Source organism: Pleurodeles waltl, chromosome 5 (genome assembly GCF_031143425.1).
Source record: "Pleurodeles waltl isolate 20211129_DDA chromosome 5, aPleWal1.hap1.20221129, whole genome shotgun sequence".
NCBI classification, from domain to species: Eukaryota; Metazoa; Chordata; class Amphibia; order Caudata; family Salamandridae; genus Pleurodeles; species Pleurodeles waltl.
In genome coordinates this window covers 857,323,987-857,343,907 of record NC_090444.1, presented here as the reverse complement: position 1 = coordinate 857,343,907, position 19,921 = coordinate 857,323,987, and the positions used below count along the sequence as shown (strand labels likewise).

The following is a 19,921-nucleotide window of genomic DNA, read 5'->3' as shown; positions in this document are numbered from 1 at the left end:
TAATGGTTTTGTCTTGTGGGCTCCTTGAAGTCATAGGCAGTGCCTCCCCTTGTCTCTTCTCTAGCTACATGACACCCATCCCAAAAACATGTCAAGTACTCCTACAAATCCAATCCTGCAGAGCAAAGAAACATAGCAAACATCAGTACAGTGTACGGAAATAAAGTTGAAGTGAATCAAGTGCTGAATGAAAAGTTCTGTTTGATGCCACATACCTTATTGTCTCATTGAGCAATCTGTGTATCTTCACCAGTGCTGCCACCTTTATCATCATTGTACATCAGTGATGCTTCACCATATGTGCTGCCACACATAACACCTGCTACTTTCTGGCCCATTGATTGGCTCACTCTTCCTCACCTAGGTACAGGAATTACACTTCTGCTTGTCATCTTGTGTGGCCTCTCTGGCTATAGACAACACCTCCTCACACACCAGTGTCAACACTCAAATCCAACTTGAAATTAAAATCAAGAAGAAATGCTTGGTCACTACTCTGGAACTGAAGTTTCACTGCCCGATTTGCCAGGGCCACAAATGAGTGAGATAATCTCACTAGTTTACCAGCCAGTATCAGCTGTAAACTAAGAAATGGTGCATGATGTTTGGGGGATAGGCTTAACAGAGTTGTCACTGATCGCATTTTCCTGTTTAGTGATGGTGACATACTGTTTCCTAGGGTTGGTTGTATTTTATAGCTGCTTCTGTCTCCTTGAAACTCCTGCTTGGTGCTAAAGGTGATTTGCTGGTTTGTACTGGTTTTAGGGGGCTCCTCCTGGCTCATTTTGTACATGTGACAGGAATCTAAATCAAAACTATGTATGAAATGCTATATTTTGCCTGTGCTGGATTGCATCTACATTGTTGTCCACACTTTTGCTTTAATTGTAGAAGAAAATACGTTACTTACCTGTAACTACAGTTATCCAGTATTGGTGTCTTTCATAGATTCACATGTGACCCACCCTTCTCCCTGAGAGGCTCACCTTATGACTAGGAATGTTATTCCATCATATGTTCAAAAATCTGAGGGATTCTGCCTCTATTGGGGGTATTCTAAAGGGTGCCTGCACGTGATTGGTCATTGTTCAAGTTTGGCCATTTTTGTAAAAATAGGCAATAAACCAATGGCCTAGTGCCATTATAGCCTATGATAGCTTTACATACTGCTTTACCATGGTACCGCAGGGTTCCCACTTCGAAGACAGGGAATGGTTCAAGCATGTGAATCTATGAAAGATTCCAATACTGGATAACTGCTGTTATAGGTAAGTAATTTATTTTCTTCTGCAATGAAAGCAAAGATGTGGACAGTGTAGATGCAATCCAGCATGGGTTAAATATAGCCGATCATACCATTATAATGAGATGTGTTTAAGATGTAAGAACTGTTGAGGGGTTCCGTGTAGCACATAAACCATGCAAGCAGCGCAGGCTGCTTGGAAAGACCTAAAAATAAGACCCCACAATCTAGAAGGTAAGCTGAACATGCACAGATCTCATAATGAAAGTAAGTATCTTATCATGGGTGATCCACTCTGATATGGGCGCCTCATGAGAGGTTGTGGCTGTTTTAACTCCGCAGGTGAACACAGAATAAAAAACATATTTCATCCACTCGTAGTTGTTTGGATGTTATGTTTGTATTTCTTTGTGTGTTTCCTTTCCACCTCCTTTCACATTTGTGTCTGTTTGGTGTTTAGCTGATTTGTTTAAAAGGGATGAAAACTGTACATAGGTTTTAAAGGGACCAGTAAATGCAGTGTAGCTTTGACATGCTTCATTCTAATACCAACATGAATGTCTTTGGCATGCTTATTATTACTTAAGGAAAAATAATTATAAAAATATCTCTTTGTCATCATTTTCATCTATTTAGTTGATAATATTCTGTTGTAGTCTTTTTCAGCGTCTTGATGCAAAGACAAAGGAGATTTCCAAAATAGCTGGAGAGATTACCCAGGCAGTGTGCTTGTCACAAGGGATAGAACGGAAAAAGGTGATTCAGCACATCAGAGGGATGTATAAAGTAGAGTTAAGTTCCAACAGACATTGGCAAGAACTTGTTCATCAACTAACACATGAAAGGTAAGTTATGCCTATGGGCAGTGCATATATTGAATTACAAATGCAGGTCATGTTGAAGGGTTATGAAACACCTCAACAGACACTTCTTTTGCATGTAATTGGCATCTCACCTATATCACCTGTTAAAATGTGTGTTCTTCTCTTGCTGCATAGATTCAGTTACTTCTAATATATAGAAAACAACTCATCTATGGGCCTGATTACGATTCCGGCAGGCGGCGGAGGCCGCCCGCCAGAATTCCGCCCTCCATAATACCGCTCCGCGGTCAGAAGACCGCGGAGGGTATTATGAGTTTTTCCCTGGGCTGGCGGGCGGTCTCCAAAAGACCGCCCGCCAGCCCAGGGAAAAACTCCCTTCCCACGAGGATGCCGGCTCGTAATAGAGCCGGTGGAGTGGGAAGGTGCGACGGGTGCTGCTGCACCCGTCGCGTATTTCACTGTCTGCAAGGCAGACAGTGAAATACATTTTGGGGCCCTCTTACGGGGGCCCCTGCAGTGCCCATGCCGTTGGCATGGGCACTGCAGGGGCCCCCAGGGGCCCCGCGACTCCCCCTCCCGCCATCCGGTTCCCGGCGGGAGAACCGCCAGGAACTGGATGGCGGGAGGGGGAGTCGGAATCCCCAAGCCGGCGCAGCAAGCTGCGCCGGCTTGGAGGATTCCTTGGGGGCAGCGGGAAACCGGCGGGAGACCGCCGGTTTCCCTTCTCTGACCGCGGCTAAGCCGCCGCGGTCAGAATGCCCCACGGGGCACCGCCGGCCTGTCGGCGGTTCCACCGCGGCCCTGGTGGAAGTAATCCGCCAGGGTCGTAATGACCACCTTAGTGTGTTTTGAGTACTGCTTTGCAATAACCATTTATTTGTGTTTTCAAGAAAACCGGTAAAAACAGAATCTCGATCTTCACCTTAAAGGAAACATTTACAAGGTATCAGTCTGCAAGAAGGATAATCCGGAATTTATATCTTCGAATATCGCAGATCTGCAAAAAAACAACACAATGATTTATGTAAACATTTTTGCTTACATTAAGGTATCCTAGGGCACAGAACCACACACAAAAGACATCTCACACTGTGCATCCCCCCCCCCACCTATAAACAGAGCCCCAGTAGATTCCTATTTTATCACACAAATTTGCAAGTATGTTAAATGTTATGAGTTAACATGAAGATATAGGCTTACCTGACCTAGAACTATGGCACTTACTACAAGTAGTGCGATCAGAGGCAACAGCTGTTGACTGACTGGAAAGCAGACACCCGTTAGTTTGTTTCCTGCTAGATATTTGTGGACAGGGCCTAAAGACGAGTTCTAAATATAATGGACAGAAGACAGCTGGTCATTGGTCACATAAATATTACATTCACAGGTGACCATCATAGCTACCTAAGTCAACGATTCATTCTTGGGACAGAACTATGGATTTTCTCCAGTTCTGCAGGACGCACACTTTGGCAACAGTGAGCCAACCACCTACACCTATAACCGCACTGCCAGATATCACATACTGTGTAGCCAAAAAGTCCGATGTGACTAAGGTGATGTAATTCCACTGAAGATAGACTACTAGACTATGGGCCTGATATAGGTCTTGGCGGAGAACTCTGTCACAAATGTGACTGATATCCCGTCCACCGTATTACGATCCCATTATCTCTTGTGGGAGCGTAATACGGCAGACAGGATATCCGCTTATCTTGTCACAGAGGATTCCCTCCACCAATACCTAAATCAGGCGCTATATCCCTTACCAATATTGGTTAATGCCTATGCCCCCCAAGAGGATATGTACGGTATCACAGTCGAGCATTCAGAATTGGGCTGGAGTCCAGCTTTGTGTAATTGAGGGGCAACCAGTACTAACAGTGAAGGTTTCTGAAATGGAAAAATTGTAATCTGGTCTTCCGCAGAAACCTATCTTGGGGATCAAAACATAATTCTTCTAAAGAGTAGCCATGGTGTAGCATGACCTGCCAAAAGTCAGTTGTAGCAGCTTGTACAGGGATGCAGCATATATGTTCAGTCAGCATACCATACAGATCTGATGCTACTTCTCCAACACTAGAGATGTTTGTATGAGCTTTGTATCTCTACCCATTTGCTACTGATGCAACAGATTATCTAATGGTATGGGTTTGGTACATAAGCCAATTTCAGACTCTTAGACACAAAAACTCCCCTTCAAATAGCTGCTCCACTTGTGTGAAATTGGCTGAATGTTGTGTGTCCCAAAACACAGAGGAGCCTCCTTGTTTAGGACCACAGAGGTGCAGTCGGGATCTACATGTCCTGGCATAAAATATTTTTGTCTAAGATTCCAATTTTAGAGCATGCACAATACCACAAGATTATCAATCTTTGACATTGGTGATTTATACTTGTAGAGCTTGTCAAAGCTGTGCTAACATTCTAATATAGCCAACTCCATGGGGACTAGGAGGGTAGGTCAGCAGTTTTTGGGTTAAAGTTAGTTGGGAAAGGTGGTGGGCTAGACAGTGCCCCATATGTGGCCGGCGCAAATCGCCCTGTTCAATATGGACATGTATTTTGCCAGGCTTAAGTCTTTGTCTTCCGCCCCCACAACTGGATGATTTATTTTCATAGTCGATTCACACAATGGTATGTTCATGAGAGGTAGCATCCCAAATACATAATTATACTGCAGGGCAAGCACATGTTAATCAACTGCACTCTGACCCGCTTAAAGAGCTGGATTTAAGACCACCTCTCGAAATCAGCCCACTTCATAGCCATCAAGCAACGTTCATAATCTTCTACTATTCCCTCACACCCTCTATTCATTTAAGGGTTACCTTGAATATGATGCAGTATTTATAGATACCTAACCCTAAAGATTCCTTGTCTTTAGAAAGATCACAGGGGTCAAAACTATGTGCAGCCCCAGGTCCATATTGTCTGGAAACCTTTGGATTGGAGTGCCAAATTTATTTTCTGATAAATACCTTTACCTGCAGATTACTTTCTTGTTGAATAATCCAATGTATCAAACTGGATTTAGAGACTTCAAAGTTCTTGAAGCTGGTAGGGGGTGCTGGCTCAGCATTTCTGCCGGAAGTTACACCACAAACAAGGCCAGCAAAGGAAACCATAGGCTTACAAAATATGCATAAGCACATATATGTGCTTCATTGCCCTTGTTTGATCTAATGTCCACATGTACCTGGAATAGCACATATAGTTGATAGATTGGAAATCCTTGACCTGATACACAAGATGCAAAAAGATTTGTGAATGTTTCGGTCTCAAAATTAATCCTCCTCCATGGCTCTACCTGGAAAGCATCCCTAGTTTGCTCATTCCAGAGCACCAGGAGCCACTGGGAGGCTGTGTGTCCTTCTTTCTTCAAGCCTGGAAGGCCATTGATTCCTTTAAAATGTAAAAGGTGGCCAATCCCCCGTGTAGGAAAATGCCACTGTTGGCATGGTTACCCCTAACCTTTTGCCTTTTGTTGATGTTAGTAATGATTCAAAGTGTGCTGGGACACTGCTAACCAGGCCCCTGCACCAGTGTTCTTTCCCTAAACTGTACCTTTGTCTCCACAATTGGCAAAGTCCTGGCACACAGATAAGTCCCTTGTATATGGTACCCATGGTACCAAGGGCCGTGTGGTCAGTGAAGGTCTCTAAGGGATGCAGCATGTATTATGCCACCCTGGGGACCCCTCACTCAGCACATGCACACTGCCTCACAGTTTGTGTGTGCTGTTGGGGAGAAAAAGACTAAGTCGACATGGCATCCCCCTCAGGGTGCCATGCCCACAACCCACTGCCTGTGGCATAGGTGAGGCACCCCTCTAGCAGGCCTTACAGCCCTAAGGCAGGGTGCACTGTACCACAGGAGAGGGCATAGCTGTATGAGCACTATGACACTACAGTGTCTTAGCCAATTCTTAGACATTGTAAGTGCAGGGTAGCCATAAAGAGTATATGGTCTGGGAGTTTGTCAAACACAAACTCCACAGTTCCATAATGGCTACACTGAATACTGGGTAGTTTGGTATCAAACTTCTCAGCAAAATAAATACACACTGACGGTTCCCTTAGAGGTTGATAATGGCAAAATTAGATAATACTAATGCTCTATTTTGTGGTAGTGTGTTCGAGCAGTAGGCTTATCAGAGGGTAGTTTTAAACATTTGTTGTACACACACAGACAATAAATGAGAACACACACTCAAAGACTTAACTCCAGGCCAGTAGGTTTTTATATAAAAAATATTCTTTTCTTAATTTATTTTAGAACCACAAGATTTAAAATTCAAGTAAGTACATAAATTGTAAGGTACTTTGCAGAGGTAAATATGGAACTTTGAATTAAAACAGTAATGTACACAGTTTTGGCAAAAATGGCAATGAGCTATTTTAAAAGTGGCCATTGCAAACATCAACAGTTCTTTGGGGAGGTTAGTATTGGTTAGTTTTTCAGGTAAGTAAAGCACTTACAAGTTCAGTCTCCAGGGCATTGGCAGCCCACCGTTGGGGGTTCAAGTTAACCCCAAACACCCAGCACCAGCAACACAGGGCGGGTCAGGTGCAGAGGTCAAAGTAGGGCCCAAATAGCATAGACATCTATGGAGAATAGGGGTGCTCTGGTTCCAGTCTGTTAGCAGGTAAGTACTTGCGTCCTCGGGGAGCAGACCAGGGGAGTTTTGTAGAGCACTGGGGGTTCACAAACAGGCAAACAAAATACACCCTCAGCGGCACTGGGGTGGCCGGTTGCAGTGTGCAAAGTAGGTGTCGGGTTGTAGATAGAAATTAATGGAGAGACACAAGGTCACTCAGGCGATGCAGGCAGGGCACAGGGGGGCTTCTCAGGCCAGCCACCGACTGGGCAAGGATGAGGACTGACTGCTGGTCATCTCATTGCATCATCAAAGTATTTACATTACATACTACATTTTGACTTCTCAAATGTTCCAAAGGTAAGACAGTTATACAATGTAACAGACATCCTCTACTATGGTGACATGAAATATATTTAAGATTGAGGTGCTCATTATGACATCAGCGGTAAAAACCATTTACCACCGCGGTGACGCCCGCCAAAATACCGCCATATTATAAGCACTGCCTGTAGAACGCCGCCAGACTTACTATGACAATTCATACGGCCTGGCGGTGTTCTGCTGGCGGGGCGCTGCTGGCGGTAGCGGCGCCTCTTCCCGTTTCCTGCCGGAAGACCTCCTCGCTCAAGGTAAGTCGGGCTTCTAACAGGGGAGATGGGGTTAGTGGGTGTTGTGTGTGTGTGTCTGAGTGTGTGCATGGATGTGTGAGTGAGTGTGTTAATGCGTCTGTGTGTGTTGTGTTGTTTGCGTGGTTGTATGCCTGTGAGTGAATGCGTGTAAGAATGGTGAAGTGACTGCGTGTCTGCATGTCAGTGTGATCAAGTAAGAATGTGTGTGAGCATGTCTGGATGTATGCATGTATGCCAGTGTGTGTATGAATGCATGAATGCCAGTGTGAGGGATTGTTGTATGCGTGGTGCGGGTGTGTGTGCAGAAGGCTGGCCTGGTTTGTAGTGGGTCCTACGCCGCTGGAGAACAACTCGGGGAGCTGTGTGTCGCAGGTTGGAGTGCTGGGGACCTGGGCTACGCTGTGTACGAAAAACGTTTGCAAGAAGTGCACAGAAGTCTGAGGAGCTGCAGAAGACGCAGTGCACAGGGGTACAGTCGCAGCACGGGGAGGCAAGCTCTTTCCTCCACCAAATTTGAACAGCTGAACCATTGGACAGTCTTAGTCACTTCAATCCACCACCTGTGTTCCAAGGAGCATGCTCGTCGTCAGGGGAGGAGTCCCAAAGTACCGGTTGTCATCGCAGAAGGGTGCCTGCAGAAGCAGGAAAGTGACTCCGTCACTCCACGGGAGCTTCCTTCGGTTCATCTGGTGAAGGGTAAAGGCAGGCAGTCCTCAGAGCGTGCACACCTTGGAAATTGTTGCAAATGCTGGCTGGAGGTGAGGTTGCAGGTCACAGAAGTCATCCTGGATACTTTGTTGCAGTTTCAGCAGTTCCTAGGGCAGTCTGCGGTTGATCCAACGGTCAGAAGCTGAATCAGAGGATGCGGAGGATTCCTGGAGGAGTCTTGCAGGCTGAATTTAAAGAAACACCCAGAGGAGAGACCCTAAATAGCCCTGAGAGGGGGATTGGCTATCTACCCAGGTATGCACCTATCAGGAGGGGTCTCTGACGTCACCTGCTGGCACTGACCACTCAGAGGTCTCCAGGGGGTCCCCACACCTTGGAATCCAAGATGGCTAACGCGAGGGAAACTCCGGAGGAGCTCTGGGCACCACCCCTGGGGTGGTGATGGACAGGGAAGTGGTCACTCCCCTTTCATTTGTCCAGTTTCGCACCAAAGCAGGGATTGGGGGTCCCTGAACTGGTGTAGACTGGATTATGCAAGGAGGGCACCGTGGCAAAGCATTTCCAGAGGCTCTGGGAGGCTACCTCTCCCATGCCTGTAACACCTATTTCCAATGGGAGAGGGTGTAACACCTCTCTCCTAAAGGAACTGCATTGTTCTGCCTTACTGGGATTGAGCTGCTCAATCCCCAGGAGAGCAGAAACCTGTCTGTGCAGTGGCAGCAGCTGGAGCTGCAGTGGAAATCTCAGAGAACTGGTTTAGCAGTACTGGGGGTCCATGCAGAGCCCCCAGGGTGCATGGGATTGCCCCCCAGTACCAGATTTGGATAGGGGGACAGTTCTATGATCTTAGACACCTCACATGGCCATATTCAGAGTTACCATTGTGAAGCTACACATATGTATTGAGATATGTAGTGCACGCTTATAATGGTGTCCCCTCACTGACGAAGTCTGGGTAATTGTCCCTGGACAACGCGGGGAAACCTTTGCTAGTGCAAGGGTGCCCTCACACATAGTAACTTTGCACCTATCCTTCAGTAAATGAAGGTTAGACATATAGGTGACTTATAAGTCTCTTACTGCAGCGTAAAATGGCTGTGAATTAGTGTGTGCCCTATTTCACTCAGGCTGCAGTGGCAGTCCTGATGAAAGGTTTGTATGAGCTCCTTATGGGAGGCAAAAGAAATGCTGCAGCCCATAAGGATCTCCTGGAACCAAAGTGCCCACGGTACCTAGGTACCATACAGCAGGGACTTATAAGGGGGGGGGGGTCCAGTGTGCTAATCAGAATTGGGATATGGGGTCACTAACCTTTAGTGGCAAATTTGGTAAGTAGAGAGAGCATAAGCACTGGAATACTGGTTAGCAGAACTTCAGTGACAGTCAAGCATACTGACAAGACACATAGGCCACAAACTATGATCACTGGGGTCCTGGCTAGCAGGATCCCAGTGAGACAGGCAAACCACACTGACAAATAGGTTTTAAACTATGAGCACTGGGGACCTGGTTGGCAGGATCCCAGTGACACAGTAAAAACACGCTGACAAACACTCACAAACAGGCCAAAAATGGGGGGAACCATGCTAGAAAGAGGCTACTTTCTCACAGTGTGCGTGTATGGGAGGGGCGTCTGAGGATCGGAGGGGGTTGGGGGGGTGTCTCAGGATCAGACGGGGTTGGGGGGTTGTTTGAGGATTGGAGGGGGTGGGTTGTGTGTTTGAGGATCGGAGGGGGTGAGGTGTGTGTGAGGATCGGAGGGGGTGGGAGGGTTTGGATTGGGGGTGGGGAGTGTCAGGTGAGTGTTGGGGGGGGTTGGGGAGCTGCCTACCAGTGACAGGGAAGGAATTCCCTGTCACCTGTAGGGCCTACTGCCATGGTTTTCGTGGCATTGCTAACGCCACGAAAACCTTGGTGGTTGGCAGGCTCATAATGCCGCCGAAGGTACTATACCAGCTGTCGGGCTGGAGATACACATCTCCGTCCGAGTGGCTCACCCCATGGCGGTATGAGTGGAGAAGTGCCAATCTCATAATGTGGCGGTATGTACCGCCAGCCTATTGGCAGTCATACCGCTACATTAAAACTCACCCCTGGACATTGGTTGGCCACCCGCCCTCTAGCTAATAGGGTAATACCTGAAATTATGGAGTACTTGGGTTCTCTTTCCAAAACACCCATTGCAATCGCGCAAAGTTTTGCTTCCTACTACGCTCGCCTATATGCAGAGTACCCTGACCCCTCATTGAGAGAGAGAGTCCCCCCCTTTTAAACGATACAACTCTTTCCAGAGTTTCCCTGGCGACAAGGAATAGGTTAGACAAAGCTATTAGCCTCACGGAAACCGCTAACGTGATTGCCAGCCTGGCATTGGGCAAGACCCCAGGGCCAGATGGATTCCCGGCAGAACTATACAGCAAATGCGGCGATATTCTGGGTCCCCACCTGCTTAGTATGTACGAGGAAGCTGAGAGACAGGGCCGTTTCCCCACTGAGATCGACCAAGCCACAATTGTAGTGATCCCCAAGACCCAACCCCCGTCGGGACACTGCTTGGCATACCGGCCCATCTCACTTCTAAATACTGAGATCAAAGTGCTGTCCTCGATCCTTGCCTCCAGATTGAAGGATGTAATGCCCACACTGGTGCATCCTGACTAATGCGGCTTCATGCCCACCCGTAGTACTAGGCACGGCATTAGACGGTTACATCTGGCCCTGGCGCACCACAAGACCTTGTCACATACCCCCTTGGCGTTACTTCTGCTCGACTTTGAAAAAGCCTTTGATACAGTAGATTGGTCCTACCTTGATCACGTTCTGCAAAGAAACGGACTTGGGCCTAAATTCCGAGGCCTGGTGAGACTCCTTTACTCTAATCCGACGGCCCGGGTCCAGATGAACGGGGTGGTCGATGACCCCGTTCCCCATTGACGTGGCATCCGACAAGGATGCCCGCTATCTCCTCTGCTCTTTGCGCTAATAATAGAGCCCCTGGCGATACTGTTGCGAGAGGACCCTCTGATTGAGGGTTGGTCCTGGCCTGCTTGCTCAGAGGACTCTCCCCCTCAACTTGCTTGGCAGAATAGCACTCTATAGGATGATGATCCTCCCCAGACTCCTTTACCTATTGCAAAACTTTCCGCACCCCATCCCCAAGAGATGGTTCAGGGAGATGGATTTGTTGGCGCGCCAAATCATATGGAACGGTACCCTTCCACGACTGGCGCTCAAAACCTGCCAGAGAGATGTCTACGACGGGGGATTGGGCATGTCCAATATCCATTACTATCACGTCGCGATGCACCTGCTCGTGATTAATGACTTTGGACAGACCCGGCATACCGACTGGAACTCCAAACGCTGGGCTACCCGCGGATCTTTGATGCCCTGTACGGAGGCCCGATCTCCCAAGATGTCCCGGACGTGACTAAAGTGATCTTACTGGGATGGCGGGTGGCCCAGAGGTTGTCGGGGTGGTGGGGGCGCCTTACCCAGTAGACCCCGCTATGGCACGGGAAACACTTAACGGAGGTGGCGGGCCTGGAGGGATTTCAGAAATGCGACAATATAGGTATTTCCACACTGGGCGACGTCTGGGGAGGGTCACACATGCAATCCTTTGAGGACCTCCAGAAACTCTTTTCACTAAACAAGACACAATTCCATAGATATCTCCAGCTCCGCCACGCCCTATTAGTACACGTCCAGGCAGGGGATAACATACCTGAATATAGCCCCATGGAGGCAAAGGCACTGATGGGGAGCCTGGGTAGGGGAGGTGTTTCCCAGATATACCGCACCTTGGTCACCAACACTGCTTGTTCCCTGGGGGGGCTCCGGCAGAGGCGGGAGAGATGGGTGGGTCCTATGGAGGAGATGGACTGGGACGAAGCACTGATGGCCCCACGTACCCTAACAATGGCCACTCGCTTCCGATTAATGCAGACCTATTACCTCCACACAGCCTACCTCACACCCACCAAATTACACAGAGCGGGCCTCTGACCCACAGCTGAGTGCCCCCGATGTATGAATCCCGCAGCTGATTTCTTCCACATGGTATGGACATGCCCGGTCATAGCGACCTACTGGGGGGCGGTCTTGCAAGAAGTCTCTGGAGTTTTACAGGAAGACATAGGGAGGACGCCACTGCCTCTCCTACTGGGATCATGGGAGACATTGGGTTGAGAAGATCGGATCGAACCTTCCTTGGGGTGGCATGCCTGGTGGCCAAGAGGGATATAATGGCGGACTGCAAGGCCAGGGGTGCCCCAGCACTGACTAAATGGAGGCGAGGGGTGGACTGGTGTGCACAACGCGAAAAACTTGTATATGAGGCCAGAGGATGCCCGAACAAATATAACAAGGTATGGGGGAAGTGGGAGGCTGCAGCATGTACCTAGGCGGCGTATAACCTTCATTTATAATGTGTTGCCTGGGACAATGGGTTCGACCACTGTTAGGTGCCCGTTGGCGCCTTGTTACATGTATGTATCATTGTCTTATTTCTCTGCAAAATCAATAAAATGTCTTTATAAAAAAAAAAACTCACCCCTGGGGTCATAATGACCCCCTAAGTCTCTTGTACCAAAAGATCATAAACATAAAATAGCAAGAATTCCTCCCATCAAACAACTCAAAGTGACATATGTTTATCAAAATAGTATATACTCTGATAGTCAACAATAACAGAGTCCACCAACCAGGCTATTGGAGGTGTTATAGGCATACCATCATATACTTTTAATTTTTAAAGTTGGTCTACTGTCCCATTTGCCCAGAGAGTATTGCTGGTCGATCTGTGGCAACAACTCTAATTCGTTCTGATAAACAGAGTGGGCACTAGGTTCAGTCAGCCATTTATAGTGGGATGATATCTGACTTAGCTTCACCTTTCCGCAATAGGTCCTCTCAGCTGTTTCTCATTTCAGAAGCAGGCCACGCCCACCCACATCTTGAAAATCACATTGTTGCGCCTGCATGCATTTCTGAACGTCTTTGGCTACTTGGCTAAAATTGCTATTTTACACATGCTGGAGCAGTGTGTGTCTTCAGCCCATCTCTCTGCCTTTTAGCAAGTATCATGGCTAAGTCTTCCAAGTGAGAAACACCCCTGGACTAGGAGCATAACAATAGACCCAGCAAACATACTACTTGGCCCTGCAGTACTATTTTCCAGCTAATATCACTAAAAGAGCCTGAACTTGAGATCAGTCCCACACCACATGATAGAAGTCTGTCTGCATATAAGAGTTGGCCTCTATGGCAGTGGGGCTGTAATCCAGGAAACATCCTTGTGATACCCTATGTGGACTATAGGTTTGGTGAATATAATGTATTTGTGTGTATTTAAATCACTGGCTTCTAGTAAAAGTTTTAGGGTATACCAGATTATTTTCTCATCAGAGAAGTCCTTCTCTACACTGTTTATCCAGTGGGTCTCTTAGCTGAGATAAGTCTGCATAGAAGACTGGTCCAGCGTACGATTGGGGATTGGTCACTATATTGGGTATGCACTGTTTGTTAACAGTTTAGTGAAAAGCGTTTTACTTTCCTTCTCCAGCCCTTCCATTCCTCACATGCATTTAACAGCATGTGTCATTATGGCGTTTGCCATGAACTCTCACTGGGATGTCTGTGTCATTGTGGAGCTCAACAAACGTGGTCTGGAACCCCTATGACAGAGCTCCCCAAAAGTGCATATTTCTGCTTCTTTCCACCGTCTCTAGTAATATATGAGGGACACCTGCTTAACGTGTGGCATACTGTATTATGATATTTCAGTTGTATATGGGATCCTGCCTCCTTGTCTAGTTATGTATTCATACCAGTAGTAAGATGCTGTCTTGTCGGCCTGAGTATTGCTCCGGCCACTCTGTACATGTCCAAAAAATATCTCTTCAAACCACGTCATCACAAGAGTACCACTGGCTTTCACGAACTCTTGAAATGCAGGAAGTGCAGTCCAAAGAAGAGGTATAAAGATAAAGTAATCTATTCCTGGGCTGATGTCAATGGCCAGGCTTGTCTTGAGCTGAGGAGTCATGACCCCAGAGAATTAGCCCCTCCCCTAACCACCCTGCCGACTAAGAATTACCTGCAGTCAGTGGATGCCTTAGAAATGAGACCACTCCTGCGGGAGGAAAAGTGAAATGACACCAAAAACCTCCAGATGGACAATTGGAAGGGCTGAACTCAGCAGAGAGTAGCAGAAAACACCTGAACAGGACAATAGGACAATAACCAGTCACCAAGCAACAAAACTAACTGGGAGCATGCAAAGGGACAGGACAATATTGCAACACAACTACCCCAGAATCTTCCCTCCTTAAGTACTAGTGTATGCTTTGGAAAGGAAAGGACACGCTAGGAAGTGATTCCGTCATCATGGATTGGGAACTCTGAAAAGAAACAGCATTGACAGGACTGAGTCTTGGATTGGGAGCTATAGTTTTCCCCAAAGTTGTGCCTGCCACCTACGGACCCCAAAGAGAACCACAGAAGCTGGCATGGCACATGCATCACCCAACAGCAGTCCCCTGCTTAAGCCCACATTGTCCCCTAGAAGGACCACTGTACCTGGCCAGGTAAGGCCTGCTCCAAGCTTTGTACCGAACACTGCGTTACTGAGGAGAAACATGAGTGCGGCATGAGTGGGAAGTGCCACTGGAACCAACAGCTGGAGCCTATAGTGTAATTCAAGTTTCCCACAGTAGGTTCATCTAGGAAGGTGGTCCAGGTATTTAATAGACCTTGTTGGCCATTTTGTTAAAGGCTGTCCATGACAGCATCTGCTTCGGTCATGACAACTCATAGGATGTCAACTTTGGTTTGCTCCAGTGCAGCATTGAAGACACCTATTCATCCAGCACCTTTCCCAGTTGATGGTCTGTCAAAGCTGGTCTGTAGGGAGCCGGCCTGGTGTGTGTTTGGTACCTATGGTACTTATGCCTTATACCAGGTCCAGGTATCCTCTCTTAGTACAGTGTCTAGAAGCCAGGCTCACTAGAGGTAGCTGTGGATGAGCAGCCAAGGCTAATCTAGGAGATATGCAAAGCTCATGCAATACCACTGTAGTCACACAGCAGTTACACACATGAAAGACAACACTGAGTTGTATAAAAATAAAGGTACTTTATTCTTGGAACAAATCACCACAAAATACTAGACAGGTGACCCACCCTTAAGAGGTATCCCCTGGAACCCCAATACCCTTGGTACCTAGGCACCATATACTAGGGACTTACATAGGGGGGGACCAGTATGTCAATTGTGAGAAGAAAAAGGTACAATTTAGAGGCAAGAGCAAAACTACTGGGGTCCTGGTTAGCTGGATCCCAGTAGACACAGTCAAACACACAGAAAACCAGGCAAAAAGTGGGGGTAACCAAGCTAGAACAAGACTACTTTCCTACATGGTCCCAGCAATTCTTCCAGAGCAGCAACATACACTTTGACGAATGCTGCCTTCTGCATCATTAGCATCAGTCAGTTACTCAACAGATGCTGGACAATGCAAAATCCAAACCGCAAATCTACTTGGCATAAACTGAGCACCTAGAGGCACCTTCTGTCACTAGGAACTTGTCATTTTGATGGATACATCTACCTGCAGATTCCTCCCCTTTTGAATATCCTCAGCGCACCAGCGATCCACTGAAACTTTTCTTTACAGCTCTCCCATGTCAACGAGGACTTCACAGTACCCATGGCTCCACACTGAACTTTGCGTGATGTCACTGAAGCCATAAAATGCCCTCACTGGTGTGCTGATGTCAGTTCCCTTTGTCTGCACCTTCAGCGCCTAACAGCTTTTTCATAGGCTCTCCAGACTGTTATGAGTCTTACAACACGTTTTTCCAGATATTGCACGTTGTTGCGGGGAAATATTCTCCACTTTGGAAGTCTGGGTTCAAACCTTGCAGAGAATGTGAGGGTCAGATGTCAATCAGTGATCCTCATGAAGAATATTTTGGTGTTTGAATTCGGATCACAACGTCAGCGCCTGTTCATCGTGCCAGAAGAGGAACTCCAAAGCACTGAAGAAGAGAGGTGAAACTCTTCATGACCAAGGTGAGACACGAGAAGAGACGATGTTGAAAGTCTCATCCTCGTTCGAAGTTGATGTCTCCCTATTCCTCAACTTCAGCCAAGAGGAAGCATAAGAAGAAGCGGCGTCATAGTTCCCAAAGTCATTCTTCAAGAGATGAGTCTCCGAAGTTGGTCTCACCTTGTCTGAGGTCCAGTGAAGATCGGGGTGAGGTGATTCCGGCTCCATCTCCAGTGGATTCTCCAGCGTCACCTTCAAGTCCAAGACTACCACAGACTTCCCCTGGATGTCTTAATCTGGAGATAGATATTCCTTCTTTGCCTCCTCAGTAGGAATAGGGATATCCAGCTTTTCCTGTTCCATTAACTATTCCTTAACATTTTTTAAATGCCGTGTACAGCATTTTCAGCAGGACGATGACTCCGGAACAGAGCTTACGTCTAATCTGCTGAACTTTGCCTCTGGGATCTTGCCCGTTTAGGGCAATTGACATGAATGTGTCCATGGATCAATGCAGGGCAGGTGGTTGCCAGGTAGCTGGAGATCGGTACCCAGGGGAGGCCTTTATTACACCACAGGAAGCACAAGGCACCTTTGAATTAGGACTTGGCCGCTTCTTACACTATGCCAAATTGGAGAGCATCACACAAGAGTTTGGCACCGCAACCCTTCTTAATGCTGGGAGGCCTTCTCTGCTGGGATGTGGGAAGGGATCTTATTTCCTTATTTTATCGGGTGATCCGGTGTGATATAGTTGTGGCACCTTGAGCTTGATGCAGCACATGGGAAAGGGAGCTGGACGAGCCCATCGAAGTCGCTGACTGGGTAAGTGCTTGTGCCCTGGAAAGGAGTGTGTCATGCAACCACAGGTTCAAGTTAGTACTTTTCAATTATCTGCATTGCACCCATGTGACAGCTGGATTCTTCAACATAGTGGACCACTCTGGGAGGGCGGGGGTGGAAGGTGCACGTTGTGGGGAAGTGGGAGCCACCTTCCTACATATGGCATAGGATTGTAATGGAGTCCAGAGGTTCTGGAGGAAGGTGTTACCCATAATTGCAGATACAACAACCAGCTTACACTGCTCTTGGCAAAGAGATGAGTGGTCATTGGGTGGATGGGTAACCGGGCACCGTTGGTGTTTTCATGGCAGCGGGACCTCCTGGAGTGGGGAGTAGCCGAAGAGGTGCCTATGTTGATGGCACGCATTGACAAGGACGATGTGGTTGAAGTCCTGTTGTGGGGACAGCTTCTCAGCAGATTTATTGCTGACACTTTGACAACCTCGGAGGACGACACTGTGGGGGATGAGTGACAAGTGTACCCCCTTGCACCTAATGTAATGTGAATGCCAGGCTGGCATGCATGTACTAATTACTACTTACCAGGCTTATGAACATTGATTCGTACCTCTGCTCCTGACCACTGACTGTAGTTGATGCCTACTCTCAGCCTTATATTGTGCTGTTGAATATACTGTCATGCCATCTGACTGGGGTATAACCCCCTCTTCCAGAATGAAGCTCTGCATTGCATGTTTGTTATTTGCTTACCGTTATCTAATTAAAATTGAATAAAATAATAAAAAACAGTTTAATTATTTTTTTTTTTTTTAAACCTAATCTGCTCACCGAGGAGGATTTTTGGAGATTTGGCTGAAACCTATGTCATCCTCTGCAGTTTCAGTGCCAGTTGCCAAGAGGTATAAAAAGTTTCCAGGAGATCTGCGCTTTGTATATGCCCATCCTTCACCCGAGAGTTTGGTGGTACAAGCTTCCTATTCTTCAAAACGTATACCTGGTTCTTTTCCTTTGTTGATGCGCACGATAATAAGGTATCTTTATATATGAACATTACATTTTCATACTCAATCGAAATAGCATCGCCACTGTTTGATTTCCCCATCGTGGAATCTCCGTCGACCCCAACACAAAGGTATTTGGTCAGGCAGGACTCAGCGACCCAGGCATGAAGGTTAAAAACTGACAGGTCATAGGTGGGATAACATTTAGCTGATGGCCAAACACACACACAGGACAAGTTAAATTAGGATCCCACAGATAGGCAGCTATACTACTATAGTACCAGGAGATTGGCCCCAATAAAGCAGACATGGCCAGAGGGGCAGGGGCATTCCAAAGCACCATAAAGTTAGATGCCACATGTAGTTAGGTACACCTAGCCAATCAGGACCCAGCACACACAGCACAAGAGGTGACCATGTGCCCCTAAGGCCAGAAATCTGGCCAAGAACTCGCTGGCCCACATTATGTCCACACCAGGTTAAGGCCCACCTGCATTCTCTCTCAGGAATTTTATATTCACGACTTCATGACACCTGTTCTTATTTTATAGTTTTATGGTCCTCAAGATTGGTATAAAATGTGTTTTAAACTGATGTACTCCAAGAGGCAATCCTCAGACCTGATTCTGTAACTGCTCTCCTGGCTGTAATGTTTGATTAAACAAACTTTTTCCTGCTCTGCCAGATGCTTCTTGTCTATAGCTTTTTAAGGTAAAATCTCATTTCGAGTAACACCTTCATCACCATCTGATAGGGAATCTAAATAGATGGCGCAATCAGCAAAAAAGGTTGTCTCATCGGGCAGCATGGCATTGAAATCCACCAACACAACTTGTTTGTTGGGGTGTTATATATACATGCTCTGATGGACTCTGCTAAATGTGTGATCCCAAAACTGCCTGAAGATGTTCAGGGACATATTTCTGAACTTTTTAATGATGGTCAGGAGGCTGCCTGGCAGTTCATCTAGTCTGGATTGGATACCAACGATTCAGTGGCAAGAGCAATGGGGACTTAAGTCGCTACAAGGAAGCATGTGTGGCTGAGAGTATCTGGTTTCCCACCGGACATGCAAAATGTGCTGATAGATTTCCCTTTGATAGGTTGAGACTGTTTGGCGGCAAAGCCGTTTCGGCTTTGGAGAGATTCAAACAGCACCATCTTTGGGTCCTCAGTTGCAGCCTAGACTTTTCTATCAATGAGCCCAAGTCCCACCTAGAACCCTCTCAATGTGCCCTGTTCATAGGGGCAGTACTGGACACTACAGTGAATCAAGCCTACTCTCCTCCTCAGAGGATTCTGGACATTCAGGATCTAATTCTGATGTTTCAGAATGGAATTAAGATTTCAGTCCTGAAGGTCTTTCCCCTGCTAGGTCTGATAGCTCCCTGCATTCTGTGGGTCACCCGTTTACGCTGGGACATGAAGACCCTCCAGTGGTGCCTCCACAGACAGTGGTTCCAAGACAACGGGGAAGTCAAAGAGTTGGTCAGGATTTCCAGAGACAGTTCAGCAGATCTTTGATGGTTGGCTTTGGCCAGCAGTCTATCTTGGGAGAATCCTTTTTGCTGTCCACCTCTGGTGGCCACAGCGATAACAGATGTCTCCACTCTAGGGTGGGGAGCTCATCTGGGGCATTTGGAGATCAAAGGACTCTGGTCTCCAGAAGAAGGATTGTTTTGTATCAATCAGAATTGCGGGTAATATGACTTGCTCTCAAGGCTTTCCTCCCTTCCAATTGCGATCGGTTGGTGTAGGTTTTAACAGACAATACTGCCCTAGTGTAGTACATAAACAGGGAGGAGTTGGGTTCTATCTTCTCTGCAGACATTCTCTACGGTTTTGGTCCTGGGCTCAGGACCATCAGGTTTGCATCATGGCATTACTTGGCCAGAGTTCTCAACATGCGTATGGACAGTCTCAACTGGCTTTTACTTCACATTTTCTGGTTCTGGGGGACCCCTCAGACATTTTTGGCACTCACAAGAAAAAACACTGCCTGTCATTCTGCAGTCTCCAGTTTTCGATGCAGAGAGCACTGGGGGATGCGTTTTAATTGGACTGAGGCTCTCAGCTGTTTTACGTGTTTCCCCCA

At 47.1% G+C, this 19,921-nt stretch overlaps 1 protein-coding gene across 1 annotated transcript in view; it reads left to right on the top strand.

The window, feature by feature from the left end:
• LYST (lysosomal trafficking regulator) overlaps positions 1-19,921 on the top strand; it is a 2,674,875-nt gene that overhangs the window by 1,824,745 nt on the left and 830,209 nt on the right. Inside the window, 1 exon segment of the mRNA XM_069234946.1 lies at positions 1,900-2,088. Within this exon segment, the coding sequence (XP_069091047.1) occupies positions 1,900-2,088 (189 nt within the window).